The sequence below is a fragment of the Hemitrygon akajei genome, chromosome 3 (genome assembly GCF_048418815.1).
Source record: "Hemitrygon akajei chromosome 3, sHemAka1.3, whole genome shotgun sequence".
Lineage (NCBI taxonomy): Eukaryota > Metazoa > Chordata > Chondrichthyes > Myliobatiformes > Dasyatidae > Hemitrygon > Hemitrygon akajei.
The window spans coordinates 30,621,692-30,636,543 of NC_133126.1; the positions used below are offsets into that span (position 1 = coordinate 30,621,692).

The 14,852-nt window shown below is 49.8% G+C and overlaps 1 protein-coding gene across 4 annotated transcripts in view; it reads right to left on the minus strand.

The window, feature by feature from the left end:
- Positions 1 to 14,852, minus strand: part of LOC140724815 (nesprin-2-like) — a 288,546-nt gene that overhangs the window by 177,961 nt on the left and 95,733 nt on the right. For all 4 annotated transcript variants that reach the window (XM_073039455.1, XM_073039456.1, XM_073039454.1 and 1 more), the window contains 2 exons: positions 13,189 to 13,302; positions 11,607 to 11,747 (listed from right to left, as the gene is read on the minus strand). In XM_073039455.1, coding sequence (XP_072895556.1) covers positions 11,607 to 11,747; positions 13,189 to 13,302 — 255 coding nt within the window. The remainder of the gene's footprint in view (positions 1 to 11,606; positions 11,748 to 13,188; positions 13,303 to 14,852) is intronic.

The following is a 14,852-nucleotide window of genomic DNA, read 5'->3' on the forward strand; positions in this document are numbered from 1 at the left end:
TATTACGGACTTTGTACACCATGATTCCTGTACCCTACCATAACTTCACTGTCTCATTGGAACGTACCTATGCAGAACTCCACACAAATATCCCCTGAACATTTGCCACATTCCTTCTGTACTTTTCCCTGAGAACATCTGTTTTCAATTTAAGCTTCCAATTTCCTGCCTGATAGCCTCATAATTCCCCTTACTTCAATTAAACACTTTTCTAACTTGTCTGTTCCTATCTCTCTCCAATGCTATAGTAAAGGAGATGGAATTATGATCACTATCCCCAAAATGCTCTCCCACTGAGAGATCTGACACCTGACCAGGTTCATTTCCCAATACCAAATCAATTATAGCCTCTCCTCTTGTAGGCTTATCTACATATTGTGTCAAGAAACCTTCCTGAACACATTTAACAAACTCCATTCCATCTAAACCCCTTGCTCTAGGGAGAAGCCAATCGATATTTGGGAAATTAAAATCTCCCAGCATGTCAACTCTGCTATTATTACACCTTTCCAGGATCTGTTTCCCTATCTGCTCCTCAATATCCCTGTTACTATTGGACGGCCTATAACAAACACCCAATAAAGTTATTGACCCCTTTCTGTTCCTAACCTCCACCCACAAAGACTCCGTAGACAATCCCTCCATGGTGTCCACCTTTTCTGCAGCCGTGACACTATCTCTGATCAACAGTGCTACGCCCCACCTCTCTTGCCTCCCTCCCTGTCCTTTCTGAAACATCTAAAAACCATTCCTGTCCCTGAGCCATCCAAGTCTCTGTAATGGCCACCACATTATATATCCAAGTATTGATCCACGCTCTAAGCTCATCCACTTTGTTCACAACACTCCTTGCATTAAAATAGACCCATCTCAAATCTTTGGTCTGAGCTCGTCCCTTCTCTATCACCTGCCTATCCTCCCTCTCGCATTGTCCACAATCTTTCCCTATTTGTAAGCCAACCTCCTCTTCCCCAGTCTCTTCAGTTCAGTTCCCACCCCCCAACAATTCTAGTTTAAACTCTCCCCAATAGCCTTAGCAAACCTCCCCGCCAGGATACTGGTCCCCCCAGGATTCAAGTGCAACCCGTCCTTTTTGTACAGGTCATGCCTGCCCCAAAAGAGGTCCCAATGATCCAGAAATCTGAATCCCTGCCCTCTACTCCAATCCCTCAGCCACGCATTTATCCTCCACCTCATTCTATTCCTATACTCACTGTCGCGTGGCACAGGCAGTAATCCCGAGATTACTTCCTTTGCGGTCCTGCTTCTCAACTTCCTTCCTAACTCCCTGTAGTCTTTTTCAGGACCTCCTCCCTTTTCCTACCTGTGTCATTGGTACCAATATGTACCACGACCTCTGGCTGTTCTCCCTCCCACCGCAGGATATCTTGGACGCGATCTGAAACATCCCGAACCCTGGCACCTGGGAGGCAAACTACCATCTGAGTTTCTTTCCTGCCTGTCTGACCCCCTGACTATAGAGTCCCCATCACTGCTGCCATCCTCTTCCTTTCCCTACCCTTCTGAGCCACAGGGCCAGACTCTGTGCCAGAGGCACGGCCACTGTTGCTTCCCCCAGGTAGGCTGCCCCCCCAACAGTACTCAAACAGGAGTACTTATTGTCAAGGGGTACAGCCACTGGGGTACTCTCTAGTACCTGACTCTTCCCCTTCCCCCTCCTAACCGTGACCCACCTGTCTGCCTCCCGTTGGCCCCGGTGTGACCACCTGCCTGTAACTCCTCTCTATCAACTCCTCGCTCTCCCTGACCAGGCAAAGGTCATCGAGCTGCAGCTCCAGTTCCCTAACTCGGTCCCTCAGGAGCTGCAGCTCGACACACCTGGTGCAGGTATGGCCATCCGGGAGACTGGGAGATCCAGGATGCCCCACATCTGACACTGAGCACAGAACACCAGCCTCACACACATACTTCCTCCTTTCCGCAGTTAACACCGGTAAACCTACCTCACCTGGTCCCGTCACCGCCTAAGCCCATTGAGCCAAAGCCCCATCACTCTGCTGCCTCTCCGAACGCTGGATATGGCGGTCTTCTCTTAAAACCTTTCCCGCTCTACCGGCTGACGTCACGCGCCAGCACCCATTACAGCCCAGTGTGTTGCCATTGCCTGTTACAGCCAGTACGACGCCAGCGCCCATAACAGACCAGTTTCCATTACAATTCAGTGCAACAGTGCCTGTTACAGCCCAGTACGACGCCAGCGCCCATAACAGACCAGTTTCCATTACAATTCAGTGCAACAGTGCCTGTTACAGCCCAGTCTATTAGAGCCTAGTGCTCCCTGGACACCAGTCACTCCAAAATACAACAACCACCAGTGATCTAACACAGTGAACATCAGGAATGTGGCATCCATTTGGTGCACAGGACCATCTCATACAGAGGAGGGCACGTGGGCTGAGAAGGTACACTGGTAATGGCTGAGCTGAACATCGAGACAGACACCAGGTAAATGCTTCCTCTGATCAACTAATCCCTTGTATTTATGCACTTATTTATTTAGCAGTACAGCACGGAATAGGGTCGTCCGGCCACAGCACCCGATTAACCCGAACCTGATCACGGGACAGTTTACAATGACTGATTAGCTTAACCCTGCTACGTCTTTGGACTGTGGGAGGGAAGCGGAGCACCCAGGGAAAACTCACGGTTGTAGGATAGACTGAAGTTTAAACCACCATTTAAAACACTACCCCTCCCAAAATGTAACCCCACCTCAGTACCACCCCTTCCCACAGTGTGACCCTCCCTCAGTACCACACCCTCCCACAATGTAACCCCACCTCAGTACCACCCCTTCCCACAGTGTGACCCTCCCTCAGTATCACACCCTCCCACAATGTCACCCCACCTCAGTACCACCCCTTCCCACAGTGTGACCCTCCCTCAGTACCACACCCTCCCACAATGTAACCCCACCTCAGTACCACCCCTTCCCACAGTGTGACCCTCCCTCAGTACCACCCCTCCCACAGTGTGACCCTCCCTCAGTACCACTCCTTCCCACAGTGTGACCCTCCCTCAGTATTGTCTTTCCCTCAGTGAGACTCTCCCACCATTTAAAAAAAAACCTTTATTAGAAATTGTTCCTACAAAGCTACAAAATGCTGTAACAAACACACAGACACAAACTAGATTAAATTAAAATGCTCTAATCTCTATCAAGGATAGCGTTTATCCCCTATGGTGTCGAGCGGTCCTGGAACTCCTCTGCGGACCTGTGGACACCATGTGTTCCCGCTCCACACTCACCCAGACACTGATATGTCCCTGGCACGTGCCAGGCAGTCACCCCCCAGGTGGGAGCCTCCACTGCCCGCATCCAGGACTCATGGACAGCTATCTTTGTCAGCCCCATGAGCAAGTTTACCAAGACATCCTCATCCCTCCTTGCTGATCGCTTATGAGGCCCCCAATCAATACTGCACCAATAATCACGCGGGTCTCTGCTGTGGGTATCTCAGTCTCCGCCCTGCGACTTGGGGAAGTGAGAGAGTGAGAGAGCGAGAGAGAGAGAAAGAGAGTGAGAGAGCGAGAGAGGGTTGTTACATCCCTGTCTGGTGTGCGTCACCATCAGACAGGAGATAATGAGCTGACTGCAACATCATGTTCTTGTCTGTACCGCCAGTTCTCTCAAACCTCTCTTGGCACCTACCATTCTCCCAGTGCGACAATGAGGCAAGGATCACTCGGTGATAAAAGAGTCCAGCCCCAACTAACAGCAGCCAGTGCATCTGAATGAGAGAGTTAAACCTGTGCCAGATACTCAATGACACACTTGTGAGGCAGGGACAGGGAAATGAATTCAATAAGAACATCATGTTTTCCTGTCATTATTTTTTGCAATTTTGCCAGAATCTATGAGCTGGCAGAGGCTGGAGACAAAAGGTGGGGAAAGGAATTAATTCAGCAGTTACTCTATTAAATTGACGCCTTCTTCATCCACCTGTGAGTTTATTGCTCTCTGCACCAGTCCACCAGCCTGTTTAAAAGGGGAAACAACAGTTCTGTCCAAAGGCTCAGTCCCCGACAGAAAGCAGCCTCTCCCCCATGGACTGTCTATACTTCCCACTGCCTCGGTAAGGCAGTCAGCATAATTAAAGACCACACCCACCTCAGACATTCACTCTTCTCCCCTCTCCGGTCGGGATATACAAAATCCTGAAAGCACGGACCACCAGGCTCAAGGACAGCTTCTATCCCGCTGTTATCAGACTATTGAAAGGTCCCCTAGCATGACAAGATGGACTCCTGACCTCACAGTCCCCCTCATTACGATCTTGCACCTCATTGCTTACCTGTACTGCACTCTCTCTGTGACTGTAACCCTTTATTCTGCACTCTGTTATTGATTTACATTTTAGTATCTCAATGCACCGTTGTGATGGTTTGATCTGTTTGAACAGTATGAAGGATAAGCTTCTCAATGTGGCTCAGTACATGCGACAATTATAAACCCGGTTTTACATGAGGCATGGATCAAGCGGATAGCCAGAGACTTTCCCAGAGGCTAAAATGAGGGGCATAATCCTAAATTGATTGGAAGGAAGTATGGAGGTGAGTGGAAAGGCAGAGGTAGTTCTTTTGTGTGGTGGGTGCATGAAAGGTGCTGCCGGGAGTGATGGTATTGGCTGATACATTAGGGACATTTGGCCCTCCATTTTTCTATTATTCATGTGCCTCTCTATGTAGGAAGGAGAGTTAGAGTGATATTAGTAGGTTTAAAGGTCAGCACATCGTCGTGCACTGGCGTCTCTGTGCTGTACTGCTCTGTATTATACTGTTCTATGTTCAATTTAATAACAAACTAATTTATCAATCCCAATTCTATCCCATCACTCTGCTGCCTCTCCCTCAGTCTGATGCTGCCCCTCCCCTCTGTGTACCTGGCTTCCTCCCTCCCCCTTCATTTCTCCATCCCGTACCACCCCCAAGCCCCCTCCACACCCCATCTGACTCTGCTCCTCCTTCCCCAGGGACACACACCTGCCCTCTCACCCCTACCTGGTTCCTCTCACCGATCCCATGCCTCCATCCTCAACAGCCCACCTGTCCCTCACTCGCCTCTGCCTTGTCCGTCTCTGTTCCTCCCTGATATAGCCCAGAGTTGGCTTTGGGATAGCCTCAGTTGAGGGGACATGTTCCCAAGGTGTTGAGCTGGTCTTCTAAACCTAAGTCACGGAGCGATACAACATTGATACAGGCCTTTTGGCTCAACCAGTCCATGCTGCCTATAATGGCATTCAGCTAGTCCTGATCTCCTGCGTTCAGCCCACATCCCTCTAAGCCAAGGCTTCCCAACCTGGGGTCCATGGATCCCTTGCTTAATGGCTTTGGTCCATAGCATAAAAAAAGGTTGAGAACCCCTGCCCTAAGCCTTATCTCCAGGTGCCTACCCAAATACTTCTTAAGCTCACAAGGAGACGTTGAGTCAGGCCGACCACATAATTACTCCCAATTTCCTGCATTCTGCATCCCCCCTCCCTGTAACTTTCCTGGTGCTTCGCAAATGATACTACTGTACCTGCCTCAAACACGTCCTCTGGCAGTTCATTCCATATCACAACCCTCTGTGTAGAAAAGCTCTTCTTAATCTTCCCCCTCTCACACTAAATCTACATCCTCTAGTTTTGACTCCTGTACCCCGGGGAATTGACAATTACCATCCAGCTTATCCACGCCTCTCATAATTTTAAACATCTCTGTAAGGTCGTCCCCTCATTCTCCTCCTACATTTCGATGAATAAAGACCTATTCAACCTCCCCCTATAACTCAGGCCCTCGAGTCCTGGCAACATCCTTGTAAATCTTCTCTGCACTGTTTCCAGATTAACCAAATCTTTCCTATAGCAGGGTGACCAAAACCACGTCAATTTGGATGAAGGTTCTCACCCCGTATGGTTGACAGTTCATTCCTCTCCATAGATACTGCCTGGCCTGCTGAGATCCACCAGAACTCTGTATGTGATGCTCCAGATTTCCAAGAACTGCAGAATCTTTAGTCTTTATGGGTAGCATCCCAAGTGCGGCCTCACCACAACTTGGGACATAACCACTCAACCCCCATGCTCAGTGCCTTAACTGATGACGACCAGTGCGCTGAACACTTTCTTCACCACCTTGTCTATCTGTGGTGCTGCTTTCAGTGAACTATCCACTTGTACTTTCTAGGTCCCTCTGTTCCATTGCCCCACAATGCCCTACCGTTCACAGTACAAGTCCTACGCTGCCTTGACTTTTCCAAAATGCACCCCCTCACCTTTATCTGTACTAAAGTCCATTTGCCACTCCTCAGCCCATGTCCCTAACTGATGAAGATCCTCCTTGTAATCTAGAATGACCTTCTTCACCATGAACAACACCTGATACAGCTGCAACATATTGTCCCAGCTCCGGTACCCAATGCCCTGACTGATGTCGACTAGCATGCTAAATGCAGGTTGAGCGTCAAGCAACAAGATCACCAGGTGGACATAGAGGAAGATCCTTGAAGAAGCACAAAGTCCCCCCTGCCTCCTGGGAAATTCTGGCTCAAATGGAGGCGGGTCATTTGGGATGGGAAGGAGAACTTTGATTCCATGCATCAGGAGGACATAGAGACCCCATGTGAGTGTTATAGAACCATATAGCAACAAAGCACAGAACCAGGCCCTTCAGCCCATCTAGTCCATGCCAAATCATTATTCTGCTTAGTCCCGTCAACCTGCACCTGGACCAGAACCCTCCACACCCCTTCCAGCTACGTACTTATCCAAACTTCTCCTAAACTTTGCAACTGAACCCGCATCCACTGGCAGCTTGTCCCACTCATAACACCCTCCAAGTGAAGAAACATTTCACTTAAATATTTCATCTTTCACCCTTAACCCATGACCTCTAGTTCTAGTAACACCCAACCCAAGTGGAAAAAGCCTGCTTGCATTTGCCCTCTCTATACCCCTCATAGTTTTGTATACCCCTATCAAATCTTCACTCATTCTCCTGTGCAACAGGAGAACACACACCATAGTACAATAGTCCAATAATACATAGTACAATTATTATTGCACATTCGTAAATTATTATCGTGTATATTATTATTCTGTGCTTTATTATTAGATAAGTCTGCACACTACTAGTATGCTTTTAAATGTTGCTGCTGTATTGAAAGAATTTCCCACTCGGGATTTTAATAAAGTATTCATTACTATTATAGTCTAGGGAATAAAGTCCTAACTTAGTCAAGCTTTTCCAAGTCTTCACTTCCCAGCAACATCCTTGTAAACTTTCTCTGCAACACAAACAAAATGCTGGTGAAATGCAGAGGGGGAAAATCCTTTCCCCTCCCCCTCCTACTTTCAAATCTCTTACTTTCTTTTCTTTCAGTTAGTCCTGACGAAGGGTCTCAGCCCGAAACGTCGACAGTGCTTCTCCCTATAGATGCTGCCTGGCTTGCTGCGTTCCACCAGCATTTCGTGTGTGTTGCTTGAATTTCCAGCATCTGCAGATTTCCTCGTGTTTGCATTTTTAAACTTTCTCTGCACTCTTTCGATCTTATTGAAATCCGTCCTGTAAGGGTGATCAAACTGCTCTGCTCTAACACAGAAGGAGTAGGTGGATGGACCAGGCTGCCAGGGGTGATGGTGGAGGCAGATACATCAGGGACATTTAAGTGACTCTTAGATAGGCACATGGATGATAGGGGAATGGAGGGCCGTGTGAGAGGGAACGGTTAGATTTATCGTGGAATAAGCTGTTAAAACATTGTGAGCCGAAGGGCTTGTACTGTGCTGTAATGTTCTACATCGGGAGAAGGGCCAGCAAACTATTGCTGTAACAGATGAATGAAACTTTTTGATGGGCTTAGTGAGAAGGTAATAATGTGGAGTGATTTCAGTCACTGAGCAGCGCTTTAATAAATTAAATTGTCGTCTCATCGGGTACAATATAATGTGAGCTTCTGAAAATCTATCGCCACGTGATCAGACTTCCAGGAACACATTCAAACGGAGTCGGTAACCCAGGGCAACAGACTGGTTTAATGAATAGACCATGACTGGTTGAACCTGCACTTGCTTAAATATTAACTTCTCTCTGCAGCTCTGCCTGAAGTGTGAAAACAAACTACCTGCATCTCCCTTCCCCCACGACCAACAGAGAGGGGAGGGACGGTGGAGCTGGTGTTCCGAGACAACTGGCTGGAAGAGGTCAGTGTCTGAATCACTGACCAGGTGTCTGGGGTTACAAGGACTGAAAGGGAGGGGGGCATGATCATCTGTCACACCCTGTCTGCTGAACAGGGTGAAGGGGTGAGGGGGAAGGTGTGCACATTGAAACACATCTGCTTCCAGAGTAGGGACGAGCACTTGGACTCTGACCTTGAAGTCTCGGCTCCCACCTAGCGGTCATCAAGACGCAATTCTGTGATCCCAGAGCTGGAGTTTGACCAGTACACCAATCACTATTAAACACTGCCTGCGTATGCCTCTCCCACACACACACACACACACAAAATGCTGGAGGAACTCACCTACGGAAAAGAGTACAGTCAACATTTCGGGACGAGACCCTTCTTCAGGACAGTCCTGATGAAGGGTCTCGGCTCAAAACGTCAACTGTTTATTCATTTCCTATATTCATTTTGCTGCCGTCCAGCGAAAGGTTCGGGACACTAAAAGCCAGACTGAGGAACAGCTTCTACCCCAGAGCTGTGGCCTCCATCACACCACTCCCACAGAACAATGACTGAAACTGTGAGCACACACAAGGACTCAAATACTCGCACTAACGGCACTTTGTGCATTACTGTGATATTCTGGTGCTGCTGAAACTTATTTTCTGCTACGTATCTATTTAATACTGTTTTTCTATTACTGTCTTGTTTTTATCTACCGCTTTGTTTAATTGCCTGAGAGGAAGCCAAACAGAGTTTAATTGTACCTACGTATAATGACAATAAAGATCACTCATTAATTTCCATGGATGCTGCCGGACCTCCTGAGTTCCTCCAGCACGTTGAGTGTGTTGCTTTGGATTTCCAGCATCTGCAGAATTTCTCGTGCTGGGTTCCCCCCAACCTCGTACAGCCCTGCCCATGTACCATACCAGTGCCTACATCAGCCCGACCCACACACCACAATCACTGCTTACATACAGTCCGGAATGGACACTGAACCCATCAGCATTACCTCACTTTTTAAATATATTATTTGTTTCTGCACTATGTTAATCTATTTAATAAACATATACTTACTGTAATTGATTAACTTAATTATTTTTTCTTTCTATATTATCATGTATTGGATTGAACTGCTGCTGCTAAGTTAACGAAGTTCACGACACCTGCCGGTGATAATAAACCTGATTCTGATGTGTCACACTGCCCGCGTGCGCCTCTCGGAGGGGTGGTTGGGGGTGGAACGAGCTGCCAGCAGGAGTGGTAGGTGCAGTTTGATTGTATCACTTAAGAGAAGTTTGGTTAAGTACATGGATGGGAGGGGTACAGAGGACAGAAGTCCAGGTGCAGGTCAATGGGACTAGGTAGAATAACAGTTTGGCATGGATTAGATGGGCCAAAGGGCCTGTTTCTGTGCTGCAATATAGTACTTTATGACTCTATGACTCCTGTGTACAACGTCCCCATGTACACCCCTGCCCATGTATTTCTCTCCTGTGTGCGCCCCTGCCTGTACATTTCTCTCCCACGTACATCCCTGCCCATGCATTTCTCTCCTACCTTCCTCCCTTCACTCACTCGCCTTCCTTCACTCTTACTCTCCCTGCCCAGCATCTCTTCCAGTGGCCACTGTGTCCTCACTATTCACTGTCCACCCCTCTGCCCCTCTCTCCTCCATCTGATTATCACACATAGAAAGACCTTTCGGCCTACAATGTCTGTGCTAAACATCATGCCAAATTATAAACTAATCCCCTCTGCCTACAAAATGTCCATTTCCTGCACATCCAGGTATCTGTTTAATGGCCTCTTAAATAGCTCAGCTGAATCTGTCTCCACCAACACCCCGAGCAGCACATTTCACACACTCATTGCTGTCTGTCTAAAAAACCTGCCCCACACATCTCCTTTGAAAGTACCCCCTTGCAGCTTAAACACATGCCCGTGATGCTGAGATTTTGACTCTGAGGATAGAGATACCATACCAACAACCCACTATCAGTCGAGCAGACAGGGGGCACTATGGTAGTGCAGTGATGAGCTCACCATTTACAGTGCCAGTGACCCAGGTTCAATTCCCGCCACTGTCTGTAAGGAGTTTGTACGTTCTCCCCGTGACTGTGTGGGTTTCCTCCGGGTGCTCTGGGTTCCTCCCGTATTCCAAAGACATACAGGTCAGGGTTGGTAAGCTGTGGGCATCCTATGTGGGCACTAGAATGTGTGGCGACACGTGGGCTGTTTGCTGAACTTCCTCAGACTGTGCTGATCGTTGATGCAAGTGACACGTTTCACTGTACGTTTCACTGTACGTTTCAATGTACGTTTCACTGTCCGTTTCACTGTACGTTTCACTGTACATTTCACTGTACGTTTCACTGTACGTTTCAATGTACGTTTCACTGTACGTTTCACTGTACATTTCACTGCACGGGTGACAGATAAAGCTCATTTTTAATCTGTCAACTTTTAATCTTTGGAGTAGGCCACTGCTGGGAATGCCAGTGCTCCCTGCCCGTCCTCTACCCACACCCACGGCCTCTGTCCCCTGTCCCACCACCTCTCCACTCAACTACACTCACTACCTCTGTCTTAAATTCCTCATCCTCGCCCCCTCTATGGCCCCTGCCATCATCCCCTCTGGCCTTCTGACCAGTCTGTCTTCCTCCAGCCCTCGCCCCCCCCCCCGCTCCCCATGCCACAGTGGTTTCCCTCAGAAAGAACCTACCCCTCCCTTCCCCGATCTCTCCTGCCCCTACGACCCCCTCTTCAAGTGCTGGTCAGGATTGGCCAGGTGCAGTGGGAGCGGCGTGTGAGGGGAAGGGGCGGGAAGGCAGGAGTCAGGAGGGATGGGGAGAAATGAGCTTTATTTGTCATGTGTACACGGAAACATCGAAACATACAGTGAAATGTGTCATTTGCATCAACAGCCAGCACAGTCAGAGCAGGCTTCCAGTGCCAACATCGCATGGCCACAACTCACTGACCCTAACACCCACACCTTTGGAAGATGGGAGGAATCTGGAGGACACACACATCATCACAGATAGAATGTACAAACTCCTTACAGCCAGTGAGGGGAACTGAACCGATCGCTGGCACTGTGAAGCGTTACACTAGCCACTACTCTGCCATGTACTACCAAAGGGTGTGGCTTCCTGGAACCACACAGCAGAGCAAAAGGCCATTCTGCCCACCTGGCCCATGCCAGCCAAGACCTCCATGTAAGTTGTATTTGGCCATCTCCCTCCCAAACTTTCTCATCCATCTACCTGTCCACGTATCTTCTGAATGTTGTTGATGTACCTGACTCAACCACTTCCTCTGGCAGCTCATTTAAGATATGGAGCACAGATACAGTTGCCCCTTAGGTTCCAGGTAAACCTCCCCCCATCCCCCACCCCTCACTCCCCGGTTCCTGACTCCCGACTCCTACCTGTATCTTTTGGAGATGTTCCTCCACGCTACCCTGCATCGTCAGGGTCCAAGCCCCGGATCCTGGTAGTTCCCGGGTCGATTCCAACCGACGCTCCAGTTCCAGCACCCGCTGTTGGCACTCATCGAGGCCCTGCAGAGCCTGCCGTGGAGCCGGCAGGGTAGCGACAGGGGCGAGGGGAGAGGGTAAGAAAAGGGTGTGGGGGCAGAAGGGGTTAAAGAGTGGATGGGAAGTTAGTAGGGAAAAAATGGTAACAGAGCGGGGGAGGGAGGAAGAGTGAGAGAGGGTGGAGAAGGAGGGAGAGAGTGAGACAGAGGGGAAGGAGGGGAAGGAAGGAGCGAGTGAGGCAGGTAGGGGAAGGAGGGAGCGAGTGAGTCAGGTAGGGGAAGGAGGGAGCGAGTGAGTGAGGCAGGTAAGGGGAGGAGGGAGCGAGTGAGGCAGGTAGGGGAAGGAGGGAGCGAGTGAGGCAGGAAGGGGAAGGAGGGAGCGAGTGAGGCAGGTAGGGGGAGGGAGCGAGTGAGGCAGGAAGGGGAAGGAGGGAGCGAGTGAGGCAGGTAGGGGAAGGAGGGAGCGAGTGAGGCAGGAAGGGGAAGGAGGGAGTGAGTGAGTCAGGTAGGGGAAGGAGGGAGTGAGTGAGTCAGGTAGGGGGAGGGAGTGAGTGAGTCAGGTAGGGGAAGGAGGGAGTGAGTGAGTCAGGTAGGGGAAGGAGGGAGCGAGTGAGGCAGGTAGGGGAAGGAGGGAGTGAGTGAGTCAGGTAGGGGAAGGAGGGAGCGAGTGAGGCAGGTAGGGGAGAAAAAGTCAAAGGCTCAGAGCTCAGCTCAGCAGTTATTAATAAAAGAGAACTTACAGAGTTCACCTGGGCAGGTGACGCTGAGGCGGGCCCTGATTGGTGGAACAGAGTGATGTCAGAACTGAACACTCGGTGAGCTGGCAGTGGGAGGGTGTCCAGCATTTGCTCTGCTGCCTGGCAGTGTGGGTAGCGAATAGGACACAGTCTGCCTCCACAGAGAGGCGGAATCCCATCCTCCGACAGGCTCACAGCAGCACCAGACGTGACAGAGAGAGGCCGAAGCTCTGACCATACAACTTTAAGACATAGAAGCAGAATTAGGCCACTCAGCCCAACAAGTCTGCTCTGCAATTCAATCATGGCTGATTTATTCTCAATGCCATTCTCCTGCCTTCTCCATGTAATCTTTGATACCCTTACTGCGCCCTCTACAGGGCTACCACATCCCTCCTTGCCATTCTGGAGGAGAGAGCTTGAGAGAGGGAATTCCAGAGCTTGGGAATTTTGCTTAGGAATCCAGAATGGGAAGACCTGCCGATCCAGGACAGTTGTTGGGTTCAGGGAGGTCATGATATGGGAACGTCCCTTTGGAACGGAGGTGAGGAGGAATTTCCTCAACCAGAGGGTGGTGAGTCTGTGGAATTCATTGCCACAGATGGTTGTGGAGATCAAATCTTTGGTACGTTTATAGGTTCCTGATTTCTGGAAGGGTTGGAAAGCAAAGGTGAGGATGTTGCTGGGGGTCTGAGTGGATTTGTGGAGGGGGGGCACAGGATGAGGAGGGATACCTACCCCTCGGTCAACATCTGGAGGTGGTGCTGACGACTGGGTTCCCTCCATTGTCTCCTCACTTTCCCCCTCGTCCTCCTCCAGCAGGGAGGATAACTTTCCAGGCGCATTATTCGCCTGTGGAAGAACAACACAGAGTCACAAACTGCCAGAGATTAGGTCACTGTCAGACACAGGACACCGTCTGTTGGTACACTGACTTCCACCTTCCCATCAATCTCCCACACCTCAAAACACCTGCCCCTACCCCTCCTCCATTAGCTCACCCTAACTCCCCCTCCCCTCCTAACCCAACTCTCTCTATATCGCCCCAGCACCCACAGTGTAACACTATCAGTATCACCCCTGCCACCATGGGACCCTCCCTCAGTACCTCCCTGAAGCACTGTACCCTCCCTCAAGCACTGTGACCCTCCCTCAGTACCTCCCTCAAGCACTATGACCCTCCCTCAGTACCTCCCCTCAAGCACTGTGACCCTCCCTCAGTACCTCCCTCAAGCACTATGACCCTCCCTCAGTACCTCCCCTCAAGCACTATGACCCTCCCTCAGTACCTCCCCTCAAGCATTGTGACCCTCCCTCAGTACCTCCCTCAAACACTCTGACCCTCCCTCAGTACCTCCCTCAAGCACTGTGACCCTCCCTCAGTACCTCCCTCAAACACAGTCACCCTCACTCAGTACCTCCCTCAAACACTGAGACCCTCCCTCACTACCTCCCTTAAACACTGTGACCCTCTCTCAGTGCCTCCCCTCAAACACTCTGACCCTCCCTCAGTGCCTCCCTCAAACACTGTGACCCTCCCTCAGTACCTCAAACAGTGTTTCCTCATTTCAGTGACTCTAGAAACAAGGCTGATGTGACACCTACACCTCCTCCTTCACTACCATTCAGGGCCACAAACAGTCCTTCCAGGTGAGGCAAAACTTCACCTGTGGGTCTGTTGGGGTCGTTTACTGTGTTTGGTGTTCCTGGTGTGGCCTCCTGTACATCGGTGAGACTCAATGTAGACTGGGAGACCACTTCACCAAGCACATACACTCCATCCGCCAGAAAAAGCAGGATCTCCTAGTGGCCACCCATTTTAATTCCACTTCCCACACCCTTTCCAATATGCCCATCCATGGCCTCCTCCACTGTCATGATGAGGCCACACAGGTCAGAGGAACAACATCTTATATTCCATTTGAGTATTATCCAACTTGATGGCATGAACTTCGATTTCTCAAACTTCCGGTTATGACCCCACAACCTCTCCTTCACCTATTCCCATCCCGTTTCCCTCTCTCATCTCTTTGCCTGCCAATCGCCTCCCTGAGGTGCTCCTCCCCCCCCCCTTGTCTTTCTTCCATGGCCTTCTACTCTTTCACCAATCAACTTCCCAGCTCTTTACTTAATCCTTCTCCCTCCAGGTTTCACCTATCACCTTGTGTTTCACTCTCCTTACCCTGACCTTTTAAATCTACGCCAGATTTTTTTCCCCCAGTCCTACCGTAGGGTTTTGGCCCAAAATGTCAACTACATTTTTCTTTGATGCTGCCTGGCCTGCTGAGTTCCTCCAACACTTTGTGTGTGTTCCTTGAATCTTTACTTCGTTCACGTGCGAATCTCTTGTTATAGTTAAAGAGCATGGAGACGGGCTCGCGTCCACCATTACTGAGATCCGT